Below are 12,877 nucleotides of genomic sequence, written 5' to 3'. Positions count from 1 at the left end.
AAAAATAAAAGAGTTGTCCAATAGAGGGTAGAGTAAATATATTATGGTATATAATGGAATACTGGTTGTTAAAGATGGGAATATAGATTTTTATTGGCAAAAATATGTCACTTTATATTGAGTATCTGTGTTTTAAAATGCATGTAAGTATGTAGTATTTTCTATGTGTGTACAGAGAAATGTCTAGAAGGATCTTCTCCAAAATATTAAAAGGAATTTTCTCTGAGTGTGGGAATTGGGGTACTTTTGCTCTCTTCTACTCAATTTTTTGTAGTAAGGATGATGTTGTTTGGGAGGGGTACTATAAGAAGATTATATTTATAATCTAAAGAAAAGACAATCAATTATGGTTTTAAAATTTCCAGATTGCCAGCATTGTGCTCTGGAAAAAATATAGCCTTTGAAGTCAGATAGACCCAGATCCATTTACTGGCTATTTACAGTTGGGTACTCAGCCTGCCTTAGCTGCAATTTCCTCGTCTGTAGAATAAGGATGATAATAAGTATATTAGAGGAGGTGAGAATGTGTGCAAAGGGCCTATCACAGTGCCAAGATCACATTAGTGATCTAATAAATATTCTTCCTCCCCCACATTTGATAAAGTACTTAATTCTCCTCTTCCCTCTATTTCATTCCTGATAGTGTAAATGGACCTACGAAGCACAGTGCTGCAAAGTCCTGGGAGCTGCAGAGGACTCTTTCCAAGCAGGTTGGCTCATGCTACCTTGATTACAGCAGCTGTGGTCCAACAAAGCTGATAAGGGAATCTGATTTTCCCACTGTCTTCCATTATAAAGCTGAAAGCATAGTATAGCCTACTGGAAAAGGTTTTGGCCCCTGGACCTAATAAAATCATTTTTAAGTAACTAGAACTTGAGGTTAGGCTGTGGTTTTACTAAACTTTAGTGCATATAAGATCATCCTAGAGCAATGGTTCTCAATTCTATTCAGACCTAACATCACCTTTTTTATAACATCCATGTTACTACCTTGAAGTCCATAGATAATATACTTTATTTGCACACATTTTTTAAATTAGCATAATTTCTGACAGCAATATAAAGGAGAAATGAAAGGGAAGTAATTATAATTAAATAATATGTATAGTTGGTTTTCCTTACTGTGGGTTCCACATCCTTGGATTCAACCAACCACAGATCAAAAATATTTGGGGAAGAAAAAATGGATGGTTGCCTCCGTGCTGAACATATATAGACTGTTTTTTTCTTGATATTATTCCCTAAAAAAAATACAGTATAACAATTATTTCTATAGCATTTACATTGTATTAGGTATTATGAGTAATCTGGAGATGATTTAAAGTACAAAAGAGGATGTGCATAAGTTATATGTAACTATACCATTTTACATAAAGGACTAGAACATCATCAGATTTTGGTATCCAAGAGGGCCCTGGAACCAATCCCCTATGGATACCGAGGGATGACTGTGTTTCAATATATAAATGCTCTAGTGTGATTAACTTTATGACATAATGTAGTACTCAGATGCTTTCACGTATAAGTAGACTCACTGTGAATACGGTAGTAATAAGTGTGTTGACAACTGAATACCATGAGCCACATGAGCATTAATGATGTGATTTTCCAAAATGGTGAGCAACTTTTGGTAAAGTTCTGGACTAAAAAGGCTAATTTTCCTCTAGTTTACACAGTGATTGAATTCCTGTAAAATTTAGTATATATTAAGATCCTGCAGAAAAAACTCTAAATATACAATTTGGAATTAAGAGATTTTGACTCAGGGGGTCTAGGATAGAGCCCAAGAAATCTCTTGGTGGTAATTCTGATTCAGACATTCTGTTTTCTAAAGGAACTGGGGGAAGGAGGAGGGGTTGTCCTGGAGAGGGAAGCTAAGATAATAAACTAGAAACCAAAAACCCAGGCTGGCCATTCTTATGCAGTGTAATGTAGTAGGAGGAGGGAAATAAGGAATCTAGAATAGGAATATCTCAGTTCCGGAAACAACTCTGCTATTTGTAATTGCCTAACTTGGTACAAATTTTCTGACTCAACTTTCTTCATCTATAAAAAGGGGTATTGATACCTTCAAAATTAGAGAGGTGGGACTGTGGTTTCTAAGACCCGACAGTTGAAGCATGCTTGCTTTGTTTATGGTGATTATTAAAACTCTTGATAAAAGGCAGTTTGGGCCGGGCTTGGTGGCTCCCGCCTGTAATCCTAGCACTCTGGGAGACCAAGGTGGGAAGATCGCTTGAGCTCAGGAGTTCGAGACCAGCCTGATCAAGAGCAAGACCCCCATCTCTACTAAAAATAGAAAAATTACCTGGCCCCACGGGCCTGTACTCCCAGCTACTTGGGAGGCTGAGGCAAGAGGATCATTTGAGCCCAGGAGGTTGCAGTGAGCTATGATGACACCACTGCACTCTACCCACGGTGACAGATTCTGCCTCAAAAAAAAAAAATGCTGTTTGTAAGATGAACATTGCTTAGTATCATAACGCTATTATTCACGCTTGGGGAAAATCTAATCAGGGTGCCATCACTTTCCTTTAAAGCCCACTGCTTTTAAACCAGAGAAAGCAAGCCAGAGCGATTCTGGCTTGCTAACCCCTTCCCTCTCCAAACAAACTATACAGGCACCAGCTCAGAATCTGAAAACTTGACTGGATTCTGGCTTCAGTTGACCCAAGCCCAGCAGTGTGGATTTGGACGAGTCATTTCACTTTCACTGGGCTCGATTTACTTAGATTTTCAGTTCCATCTGTTACTCAACTACTCCTCCATTCCTCTTTGCTTCCTCCTTTCCCACAGCTGCCACCGTCCTTTCTACCTCTCTGGCGACTTTTTCTCTGCGTTCCCACCGCTTCCCGCACTTTATGTTCCGCGCTGTCTCGTCTCAGATTTCGCTCACCGGTTCCCCTGCCATACCCTTGGCTTCTCCCCTTTGTTCCGGGATCTCGGGCAATCCTCCCGCAACGTCCGGGCTCCTACCCAAGATCCGGGAAGGAGAGCTCCCACCCCCAGCCCCGCCGTGCGCTCCTGCCGCTCGGGCTCTGGCCCACACTATGCGCCCTGGACCCCGCACCTCCTAGCGTCCGGGCGGCTCGCCCTCACCTCCCCGCCCCTCTCTTAGCATCCCGCCCCCCACCTCCTCCCTCTGCTCGGAGCTCGGAGACTACGGAGCCGCGGGGCATGGTGCCCTGTCTCTCGCCGGAAGATCTTCCTCCTCCTTGTCCTGGGATGCCCAGCTCGGGCAGGGTCTGTTGCCACCGAGTCCGGAGCCGTGCGCCATCCACGTGTCCAAGAACGCCGCGCCCGCCCAGCCCAAACCCCTCAAGGCCGGCGGCTCCTAGCCGCCGAAGCTCTCTTCTTGCAGGCGAACCCGCACTGGCTGGGGACCAGCGCGCCTATCCCCAGCGGCACGTGCGGGGCGCCCGCGCCTCGCTGCAGAGTGCGGGTGCCCGTGAAGTCAGCGAGCCAGTGAGCCCGCATGAGAGGAGGGAGGGTGGGCGAGCGGGTGGGCCCGGGAGGCGGAGATCCGCGGGAAGCAGGGGCCGCGCGGCGGTGCTGGCGGCGGGACTGCAGTGCCACCTCTCCGAGAAAGCCCAAACCCTCACACGCCCGCGCGCGCACGCACGTGCACACGGAGACCAAGGAGAACACTAGCGAGAGCCTCTGAGTGCTGGGCGCGTTTTAGCGATGGCTTCTGCTCTCAACAGCAAAATCCACCCGCCCGGGACTTGCCTTGGCTCCAGAGCCGACGCCCGCGGTGGCGCCGGCTGCAGAATGGACTGTGATCCCGAGATGCACGTGAAAATGTGCAAGAAGATCGCTCAGCTCACCAAGGTAAGGTGGGGCGCAGCGGGCCGGGGAGCCGCGTGCCCGGGCGCCCCGAGCCACGGAGGGAGTGCGGATGCACCCCGGGAGGCTCGGGCCGAATCTGAAGAGAAACTTTATCTCAGAGGCCAACCAGGAAGGGAAGCGGTCCTAAATCTGGGTGACTTGACCTTCCGGAGGTACCATTCTAAAGCAAGCAGAGAGGATCCTTGCTAAGGAAACTCCCCTGCAACCTGCTTGCTGAGCAGGTGGTCTGTGCTTTTCCCAAGGTGGGAATGTGAATCGATTGCCTGTGTGCGTGCGTGTGTGTGTGTGTGTGTGTGTGTGTGTGTGTGTGTGTTTTCTTTTGCCAGCTTTGCTCAAGTGATCGTGCCTTGAATGTTGGGATTTCATTCAACTGCCATACTTTACGGCTGGGGAGGTCATGTGGGCTATGTGGGCTCTATTTAAACACTTGATACATTTATTCCTTCATTGAACAAATATTTGAGTCTTGTGTTGAGTGTCAGCAGCTTGCGTGGCACCGCACTAAACCTGGAAGGCATCCCAGGGGACTTACTATCGACTGGATGCAGGGCTGTGTAGCAGCATAAATGGGGAAAAGCACGAATCACCATACAATTATAGGATTAGAAAGGACCTTGGGAGGTCAGCCAGCCCATCTCCCTACCTCATCACAGGGCCCTGAGTGAACCTCCCCAGACTGTGTCTTTTTCAAGAAGACCAGCAAGATGCCACCAGTGCTCTTTGTTAACCCCCTGCAGCTTCCCAATTAGGAGCTCCTTGTCATAGATTCCCCCTCCTGTGCCTTGTGTGTAGTTGTAGTTAAAGAACATCCCTCCTTGTCTTCTCTGCAAGGTTTCAAGTGGATGAATTTTGCTATTTGCCTTGGAGTTTCCTTTCGGTCTTACAATAAACTCCTGATACCGTGCCTGCCGGTGAAGGTCACGTCTGGGTTCTGTCCAGTAGTGTAAGGAGCGTGCTGTCTTTCCTCACTATCTCCCTGTCACTTCCCAGACCCGCTTTTTGGTGGGATCACGGGCATTTCCCCCTATTTTGCCGGAAGGAATAAGGCACAGAGGCTTGGAATCGAACACTAGCTGCCTTCTCCCACGCCTCCCATTAACTTCTCCACATTCTTTGCATGTGAGCCTGTGATCTCTTTAGTCAAGGGCTGAAAAAAGGGAATGGAGATATAACCCTTGGAGGTCTTGGCATGTACAGGGGACACTATTGATCTAACCTGCATTCATCTAGTGACATCAACCAAAAAACCTATTTATTCAAGTATCTGGAAAGGCACTTTGCACAGTAGGCATTTTCTATATCTTCAAAGAATCTAAAATATTTTTGGAAAAACAAGGTTTGAAATACTGAGGAAAAAGTACAAGATTTTACTGTATCATCAACTACTAAATTGGGTTTTTCAGATTATGAGTGCTATAGAAGTAGAAACCAAGGATAAATCAGTATTCCTAAATCAGGAATAGTTAGGGGAGATTTTATAGAAGAGATGATCCTTGAATTCAGCATGAATTTATGGAGTGCCAGGCACTATGCTGAATATTGGTGGCATAAAAATTAGTAAGACATGGCCCCTGTCCTTGTAGTATGACAAACAGATAAACAGATCATTTCTGTATATAATATGGTGATCATTCCATTCATTAATATTTGTGGCACACCTATCATGTGCCAAGCACTGAAGATATAGCAGTATAGGAGGCAGGCATGATCCCTGGCACATAGTAGGCAGTATTTTTTAAAGTATATTCTGCATTGAAAATCATGGTTGATTCTTACTTTGTAATGTCTGTCTTTACCATTTTCCATGCTACTTGCTTACATTATAAAGTTTTGTTATTGATATGCAGCCCTTCTTTTGTCTACTACTTATATGTCACACTATTTTCCATATCTTCATATTTAATCTTTCTACGCACTTTATTTTAGCTGTGTCTCTGATAGGTGAATTGAACCCATGGACATTTATTGTGATTACTAATGTATTTGGGCTTATTCTTCCATTATATCTTGTGTTTTTCATTTGCCATTCTTTCTCCTTGCTTGTTTTTCCTTCATTGCTGCCTGCTATTGAATAAGTAAAGTGATCTAAATGCCATTGCTGGTTTGAGAGCTTTTGGTTTTATTTCTATTCTTCTTGGAATTGTCTTTTATTTTCAACATACATACGTAACTATAATTTTTTTCTAACAAAGTTATCATGTAATTGCTTCTTCCCACAAAAGAGTTTTGCATGCTTTTCCTATTTAACAGCCCTCCCCCTTCCCATCTTGGTATTGCTGCCTAGAGTTTTATTTTACTTTTTAAATTTAAAAATAGCTTTTACAGTTAAATGTTAATTAAATTTACTGACATTTTATCAATTTCTCTGCTCACTTTTTTTTTTCTTGAATCCAAAACATTCCTTTTAGGTTCACTTTTCTTCTGGCTGAAGTCCATCCTTTAATAGTTCTTTCTGTAGGGGTCTTAGTGGGGAAGGGAATTCTTTGTATCTTTGAAAATATCTTTGTTTTCAAATGTCTTGCTATTGTGTGATAATTTATTTGAGTATAAAATTCTAGCGAACAGCTATTTTCCCATAGCACATTGATGATAAATCCTCCATTGTCTTTTGGTACTACTGTAATTGTTTCTGGTTCAAAATTCTATTGCCAATCTAATTTTCCTTTGTTTGTAGATAATCTGCCTTTTCTCCTTGATAGCACTACAGATTTGTTTTGTTTTGTTTTGTTTATTTTTGATGTTCAGCAGTTTCACTAGGACTGTCTCGGTGTCAGTTTATATCCTTTGCAAAAGTAGGAGAGTACTCTCTATTGAGGACTTGTGTGCTTTCTTTAATTCTGGAAAATTATTAGTGATTTTTCTCTTAAAATATTGCTTCTAGGCCTTTACCTCCATTCTCTTTTCTGAACGGCCATTAGGTGGGTGAGAAAGCCTCTCCATTTATATCCTGAAACGATATTTAAAAAAATTTGTTTTTGTCTCTGTGTTGCATCCTAATAAATTCCTTAATCCTGTCTTCCGATTTGCCAGTCTTATAAATAGTTTGTCCGGTCCAGAGGTTTTTCCCATTTATTAAGTTTTTAGAATTTCAGTAATTATATTTCTCCTTTCTAAGATTGCTATTCCTATTTTCTTTCTGCCTGATTTTTATTAGTAATTTTTGATTAATTTTATAGCTTTATTGAGGTATAATTTACATATCATAAAATTCACTTGTTTTAAGTGTGTAATTCAACATTTTTTAGTAAATTTACAGAGTCATTTAGTTTTAGGACATTTCCATCACCCTGAAGAAATTCTCCCTTGTGCCCATTCGTCGTCAGTTCTTGTTCTCACCCCTAGCCCAAGGCAACCATTAATGTATTTCCTGTCTCTTTAAATTGTCTATATATGAAATCGTACAGTGTGTGATCCTTTCCATCTGATTTTTCACTTAGTTGCTAAATCTTAGCATGATATTTTTGAGGTTCATCCATGTTTAGCACATACCATGAATTCATTTCTTCTTATTGCTCACTTATTTATTTCATTGTGTGGATATACCATGTTTTGTTTATCTGTTCCTCAGTTGGTGGACATTTGGGTTTACACTTTTTGGCTATTGTGAATAATGCTGCTATGAACATTACATTGTTATGCAAGTTTTTGTGTGCTCTTGGGTAGGTACCCAGGAGTGAAATCGTTAGGTTGTGTGGTAAATTTATGTGTAACTTTTTAAGAAACTGCCAAGTTGTTTTGCAAAGTGACTGTACCATGTTACGTTCTTCAACCTACTACTTCTTCAGCAGAGTCTCCTAATACATCCCCACGCGCTCAGTTCTCAAATCGCAGCGAACACCTCTTTCCTTACTCCACTACAAATGCATCTAGTTTTCCTCTTGTGGTTTCCACTCCTGAAATGTCTGCATCTCTAAAAGTTGAATCCTGTTTATCATTTAAGTCCCACCTCCTCCAAGAAAAACCTTGGAAAAGCCTCACTTTTGTGATATTATAATAATGTGTTAATTGTACACTAATTGCTTTTTCTTATTTATCTGTTTCTCCAGCAGTTTCCTGGTAACCTTGTTAAATGTAATTAAAGTTTCTGCCCACAGATTTGTTAAAATATCTTTCATGATATTTATCCCTCTGATATTATAGTTGATTTGTATATAGTATGGACCTTAAAATCATAAACTCCTAATTGTATTCATAATACTCTACAGCTGGCAGGCACTCAATATGTGGGAGTTTAGTAAATAAATATTTATTTACACGGTGATCTAAAGTCCAAGATGCACTTTAAATCACCTGGAGAACTTTTAAAAACACTCCAGTTAAAGACTTGACAACTAAATGCAGTGCCTGATCCTAGACTGAATTCTATACTGACGGGAAAAATTGCTACAAGGAGATGATTGGGTCAATTGACAAAACTGGAATACAGATGGTAGAGAAAGAAGATAAAAGTGTTTGTATCAATGTTCAGTTTACTGGAGTTGACAATTGTACTATAGCTATGCAAGAAAGTATCCTTATTCTTAGGAAATGCACATTGAGGCGTATCTTACTTTTAAGGAAGCATGGTGCCTTACTCTCAAAGCATTTCATTTTATAATAAAATGTAGAAAATAAAATATAGAAATTGAATAAATGATAAATGGGACAAAATGTTTCAAAAATAGGTAATTCTGAGTAAAGGATATATGGATGTTCTTTGTACTATTCTTTATCTGTCTGTTATTAGCCTAAGTTTCAGATTATTTCTAAATAAAAAGTTAAAAACAAGCCATGGGCAGGTGCGGTGGCTCATGCCTGTAATCCTAGCATTCTGGGAGGCTGAAGCAGGATCACTTGAGGGCAGGAGTTCCTGCTGAGCAGGTGGTCTGTGCTTTTCCCAAGGTGGGATGTTATCTCTACAAAAAATAGAAAACTTAGCCGGGTGTGGTGGCGTGCACCTGTAGTCCCAGCTATTCAAGAGGCTGAGGCAGGAGGATCGCTTAAGCCCATGAGTTTGAAGTTGCAGTGAGCTATGATGAGGCCACTGCACTTCAGCCTGGGTGACAGAACGAGACCCTGTCTCAAAAACAAACAAACCAAAAAGCATTTGAGGGCCCGGGCCCCATCTTATAGGGAGAGGAGAGAATGGTGACAAGCATTGGTATTTTTTTCAAAACCCTTCAACAGAATTGAGAACCACTGATTTGGTGCAACTGAAGGTGAAACAGTAAAGTGCACACAGAGGAGGAGTTAATTGAGAGAGCGAGAGGTTCCAAATCCATTCCCCATTAAAACCTTTAGGAAGCTTTTGGTCTTGAAGACATCAGGCAGGTTTGCCCAGCCCTGTGTCTGTCTGCCTTCCTCTGGTTTTGCACCCTCCCAGCAATCTCCAGCTGATTTTTCATTTTGCAGCTCTCTGCACAAGCTCATCCCCAGAAGAATTAGAATTCCTTCTACCTAGGGGTTCCCCAGTTCCAACTTTCAAGGAGGGATAGAATGTCTCACCCCAAATACAAGTCTTAATGAAGACCCTTTTATTAATATATTGAAACAAGAAAATGAGTGGGAAAGTTTGAGCTCATCTCCATGAACCATCTCTCCAACTAAAGGCTGACTCTCTGAAACCCCAGACCACACATGGTGAAGGCAGGTACCCATGACAGTACCTCTCATCTGGAGCAATTAGAGGAAATATACCCAAGAGGAAACGAGCAGGCTTCTTAGTGCAGAAGCTGCCAAGCTCTAAGGAGTAAAATAACCACATGAGACCCTCTCAGTCACCCTTGTTTCGGATCTCTGCCAGTTTATCAGAAGATCCTGCAAGAGCAAAGGCTGAATCAAGTGCCTGGAACTTCTGCATGTTAGTAATACCACATGATTCCTTAGTTTTGTGTACTTTGCGAAACCTTTGACGTAACTTACCCTTTGTATGCACGGCAATTCGGCATGGCCACAAGGAAAGAACCATCTCTTATTGAGAGAAGGAGAATCTGAGGCAGAGGTGGGGGTCCATGTTCTTGCCTGATGTCACATTAATGTATATCCACAGACCTAGGACATCCAGAATCTAGGGTTGGGTGGGTGTGCATGTGTTATGGGGGGTGGTGAGTGTTGGGAGATTTCTTCCCTGTTCATCCTTATTTTTCCATAGCCTCTCCCAGTCATCCTTTTTCCCATCTAGTGGGGAATATATACCTAATTAATGAGTACACAGTCTACTCTACCCATCAATTTTTCAGGAGTACATGCCATCCAGGGGGGAAAGCTGCCCTGGTCTAGCATGGTGACTGCATAGGAAACTATCAGGAATTCAGCTTGGCAGTGGATATATGACACAATCTCCAATATTCATCTTATTGATAATAAGGTGATATTTTGATCTCAAAACAGCCTCACGCCTTGGTCTTGTATTTCAATTAGTTCATGGTGGAAGAGGGATTTTATTTATTGGGCCTTCCTAACAACCAAGCAGACAGATCTTAGGATGAGTCCAGGCTTGAGGAATTTGGTAAAGTGTTGTAGTAAATACTAATTCCTTCATTTGGGAAAGCTTATTAACCTGAGAGTGGGAACTTTTGAATAGCAGTGTAGAATTTATCTGTAGATGCAGCCTTCAATGGGAAGTTCAGCAGGTCACCCTTTCTTGCACAGTGGCACAGGCAGACCACGAGGACTGTCCCCACATGTCCCAGAACCTTACCAAGGTCTATTAGGACACATTAGCAGAGACAATGATATTGGATGTGGGGGTGGGGCAGGGGAGGTGGTAGGCATAGGACTGGGGGATGTGATGGAGAATAGTCCCTGAGTATAAAATCAGAAATATTAAGGAAAAAGAATTATAATTTCTGCTCAAAGTTATACTTTAAATGAATTTAAATTTGACTTGTTTCTAGAGGGCTACTTCTTACCCTTATTTAGACTAATGAATATAATTTAAATAAGAATAAAAATGTCGACATCTGGAGAGCTAGCGAACAAGTTTGGGGTTAACTTGGAATGTTCTTCCTCCCGATCCTTGTATGGCTGGTGTTAGCTAAAATGCCATCTCTTCAGAGAGGCCTTTGCTGACCTCCCAATCCAAAGGGTCCAACTGTCCTCATCTGTATTTGGGGAGAAATTCCACATTGGTGATTTGTTGGGAGGCTTCACCAACATAAGGAATGTAAGTGAGCATCGGTTACAACCTGATGCCAGGCAGATCTTAAGCTTGACAGATGTTCGTTTCCCTTTGCTTTCTGGGCCGGAGGACCTGGAGAGGGTTGAGGACTGCTGCCCAGTTGTCACAGCAGTAACCTGGGAAAAGGCCAGCCCTTCTCTGGGACTGAGACCAGGGCTGTGCTGCAAGGCAGTGGGAGTGACGCCTGTTGCCACAGGAGTCCTCAGCAACAGGCTGTCACTTGAGCCCTGTGTTTTCATGGCTTAAAGGTGTGGAAGTTTTATTGCATCCACTGACTCCCCTTGCTTTTCTGAAAATATCCTCTTGCTTGCAGGAGCTTGTTTGGGGGCAGATAGTTAAGTAGTTCCCTTCCAGTTTGCTTTAGGAGTCTAGATTTGAAAACTGCAGATCTGTTTTAACAAGCCCTCTCCGTTTGAATTTTTTAATTTAATGGTATAATTCATGATGTAAAAGGGCTTTCTCTCTCTAATCTTTGCATCATACCATAAGCCAGTATGAAGTGCACTTTAAGTTGCGTGTCCTTGAACCCTACTAAAATGCCTGGACTTCTGCATAACCATTCCGTCTCTCCACTTCCCCCCAGCCTTCCTCCAATCCTTTCTCCACTCAGAGTGATCTTAAAATGGAATCAAACCCTCATACCCACCACTGGTGGGAATATAATGTGGTGCAACCACTTTGGAAAATAGTTTGGCACTTCCTCGAATGGTTAAACAGAGTTGTCATATGATCCAGCAATTCTACTCCTCGGTGTATACCCAAGAGAAGTGAAAACGTGTCCACACAAAAATTGGTACAGGAATGTTCATAGAAACATTATTCATAATATCCAAAAAGTGGAAACAAACTAAATGTTCATCATCTGAGGAATAGGTAAATGAGATGTTGTACAAAGTACAATAGAGGTTAATGGCTAAGGGACGCGTGGTTTCTTTTTTGGGGTAATAAGAATATTCTACAGTTGGTTGTGGTGAGAGCTCCATAGCTCTGAATATACTGAAAGTCATTGAACTGTACGCTTTATGGGTGAATTGCCTGGTATAAGAATTACGTATCAGTCAGTCTGTTAAAACAAACTGAATCGTGTGTATCTCCTGTTTAAATCTAGTTCTTGTGACTTTACCTCATACACAAATAACCCCTCAGTCCACCTTCATTCTCCACTCCCGCCTCCTCCCGAATGCAAGCCACCCTCACCTCTGGCCTCAACTCCTGCTGCGTCCTCCTGACTGGCTTTGTGGTCCCCTCTGGCCCCCTCACATAGTGGTGAGAATGTTTTCTGAGTGTAAATCAGAGCCTGTCACTGTTCCATTTAAAACCCACCAATGACTTCCCTTGGGATGAAATTTTAATTCCAATTTCATGTGGAATAGAATTTGCTCACCTATAATAAATTCTTTATCCTGTTCACTGGAGGTGGCTCCTGTCTGCCTCTCAGTGTCATCCTCTCTGCCACACCAGCCTTCTCTTAGGCCTTCAAATGTGCTAGTTTCTGCCTCTTAGAGCCTTTGTACTCTTGGTTCCTTCTGCTGAATCCTGGCACTGCTGACTGGGCTCGGGTGTCTCCTTGACTAATGCTGCTGCCCCGCCCCTCTCAGCTCCCTCTGCCATTTCCGTTTTTTCCTTTATCTGTCTATTGCCTAAGGGCAGGGCTTTCTTTTTTTTTTTTTTAATTTGTTTATTTATTATTTCAGGGTTTTGTGAGGGTACAAACATTGTAGTTACACTTTATGTCTTTGCCTCGCCCAAAGGCATGCCTTTCCCTCCCTTTTCCGCTCCCCGTATCCTTTAGTTATAGATTTGCCCCCCTTCCCCCTAATCCCTAGAGAGTATTTCTGCCATGTGATCAACCTAGTGTTGATCAGTTAG

At 42.4% G+C, this 12,877-nt stretch overlaps 1 protein-coding gene across 1 annotated transcript in view; it reads left to right on the top strand.

Annotated features, from left to right (window-relative positions):
• Positions 1–3,666: 3,666 nt before the first annotated feature.
• The window catches only part of FAM184B (family with sequence similarity 184, member B), a 118,661-nt gene continuing 109,450 nt past the window's right edge, over positions 3,667–12,877 (top strand). The window contains exon 1 of the mRNA XM_012638455.1: positions 3,667–3,831. Within this exon, the coding sequence (XP_012493909.1) occupies positions 3,685–3,831 (147 nt within the window). The 5' untranslated portion in view covers positions 3,667–3,684. The remainder of the gene's footprint in view (positions 3,832–12,877) is intronic.

This window comes from Propithecus coquereli, unplaced genomic scaffold (assembly GCF_000956105.1).
Source record: "Propithecus coquereli isolate 6110/MARCELLA unplaced genomic scaffold, Pcoq_1.0 Scaffold13, whole genome shotgun sequence".
NCBI lineage: Eukaryota > Metazoa > Chordata > Mammalia > Primates > Indriidae > Propithecus > Propithecus coquereli.
The sequence above is the reverse complement of the archived record's forward strand: the minus strand, read 5'-3'. Positions and strand labels throughout refer to the sequence as shown.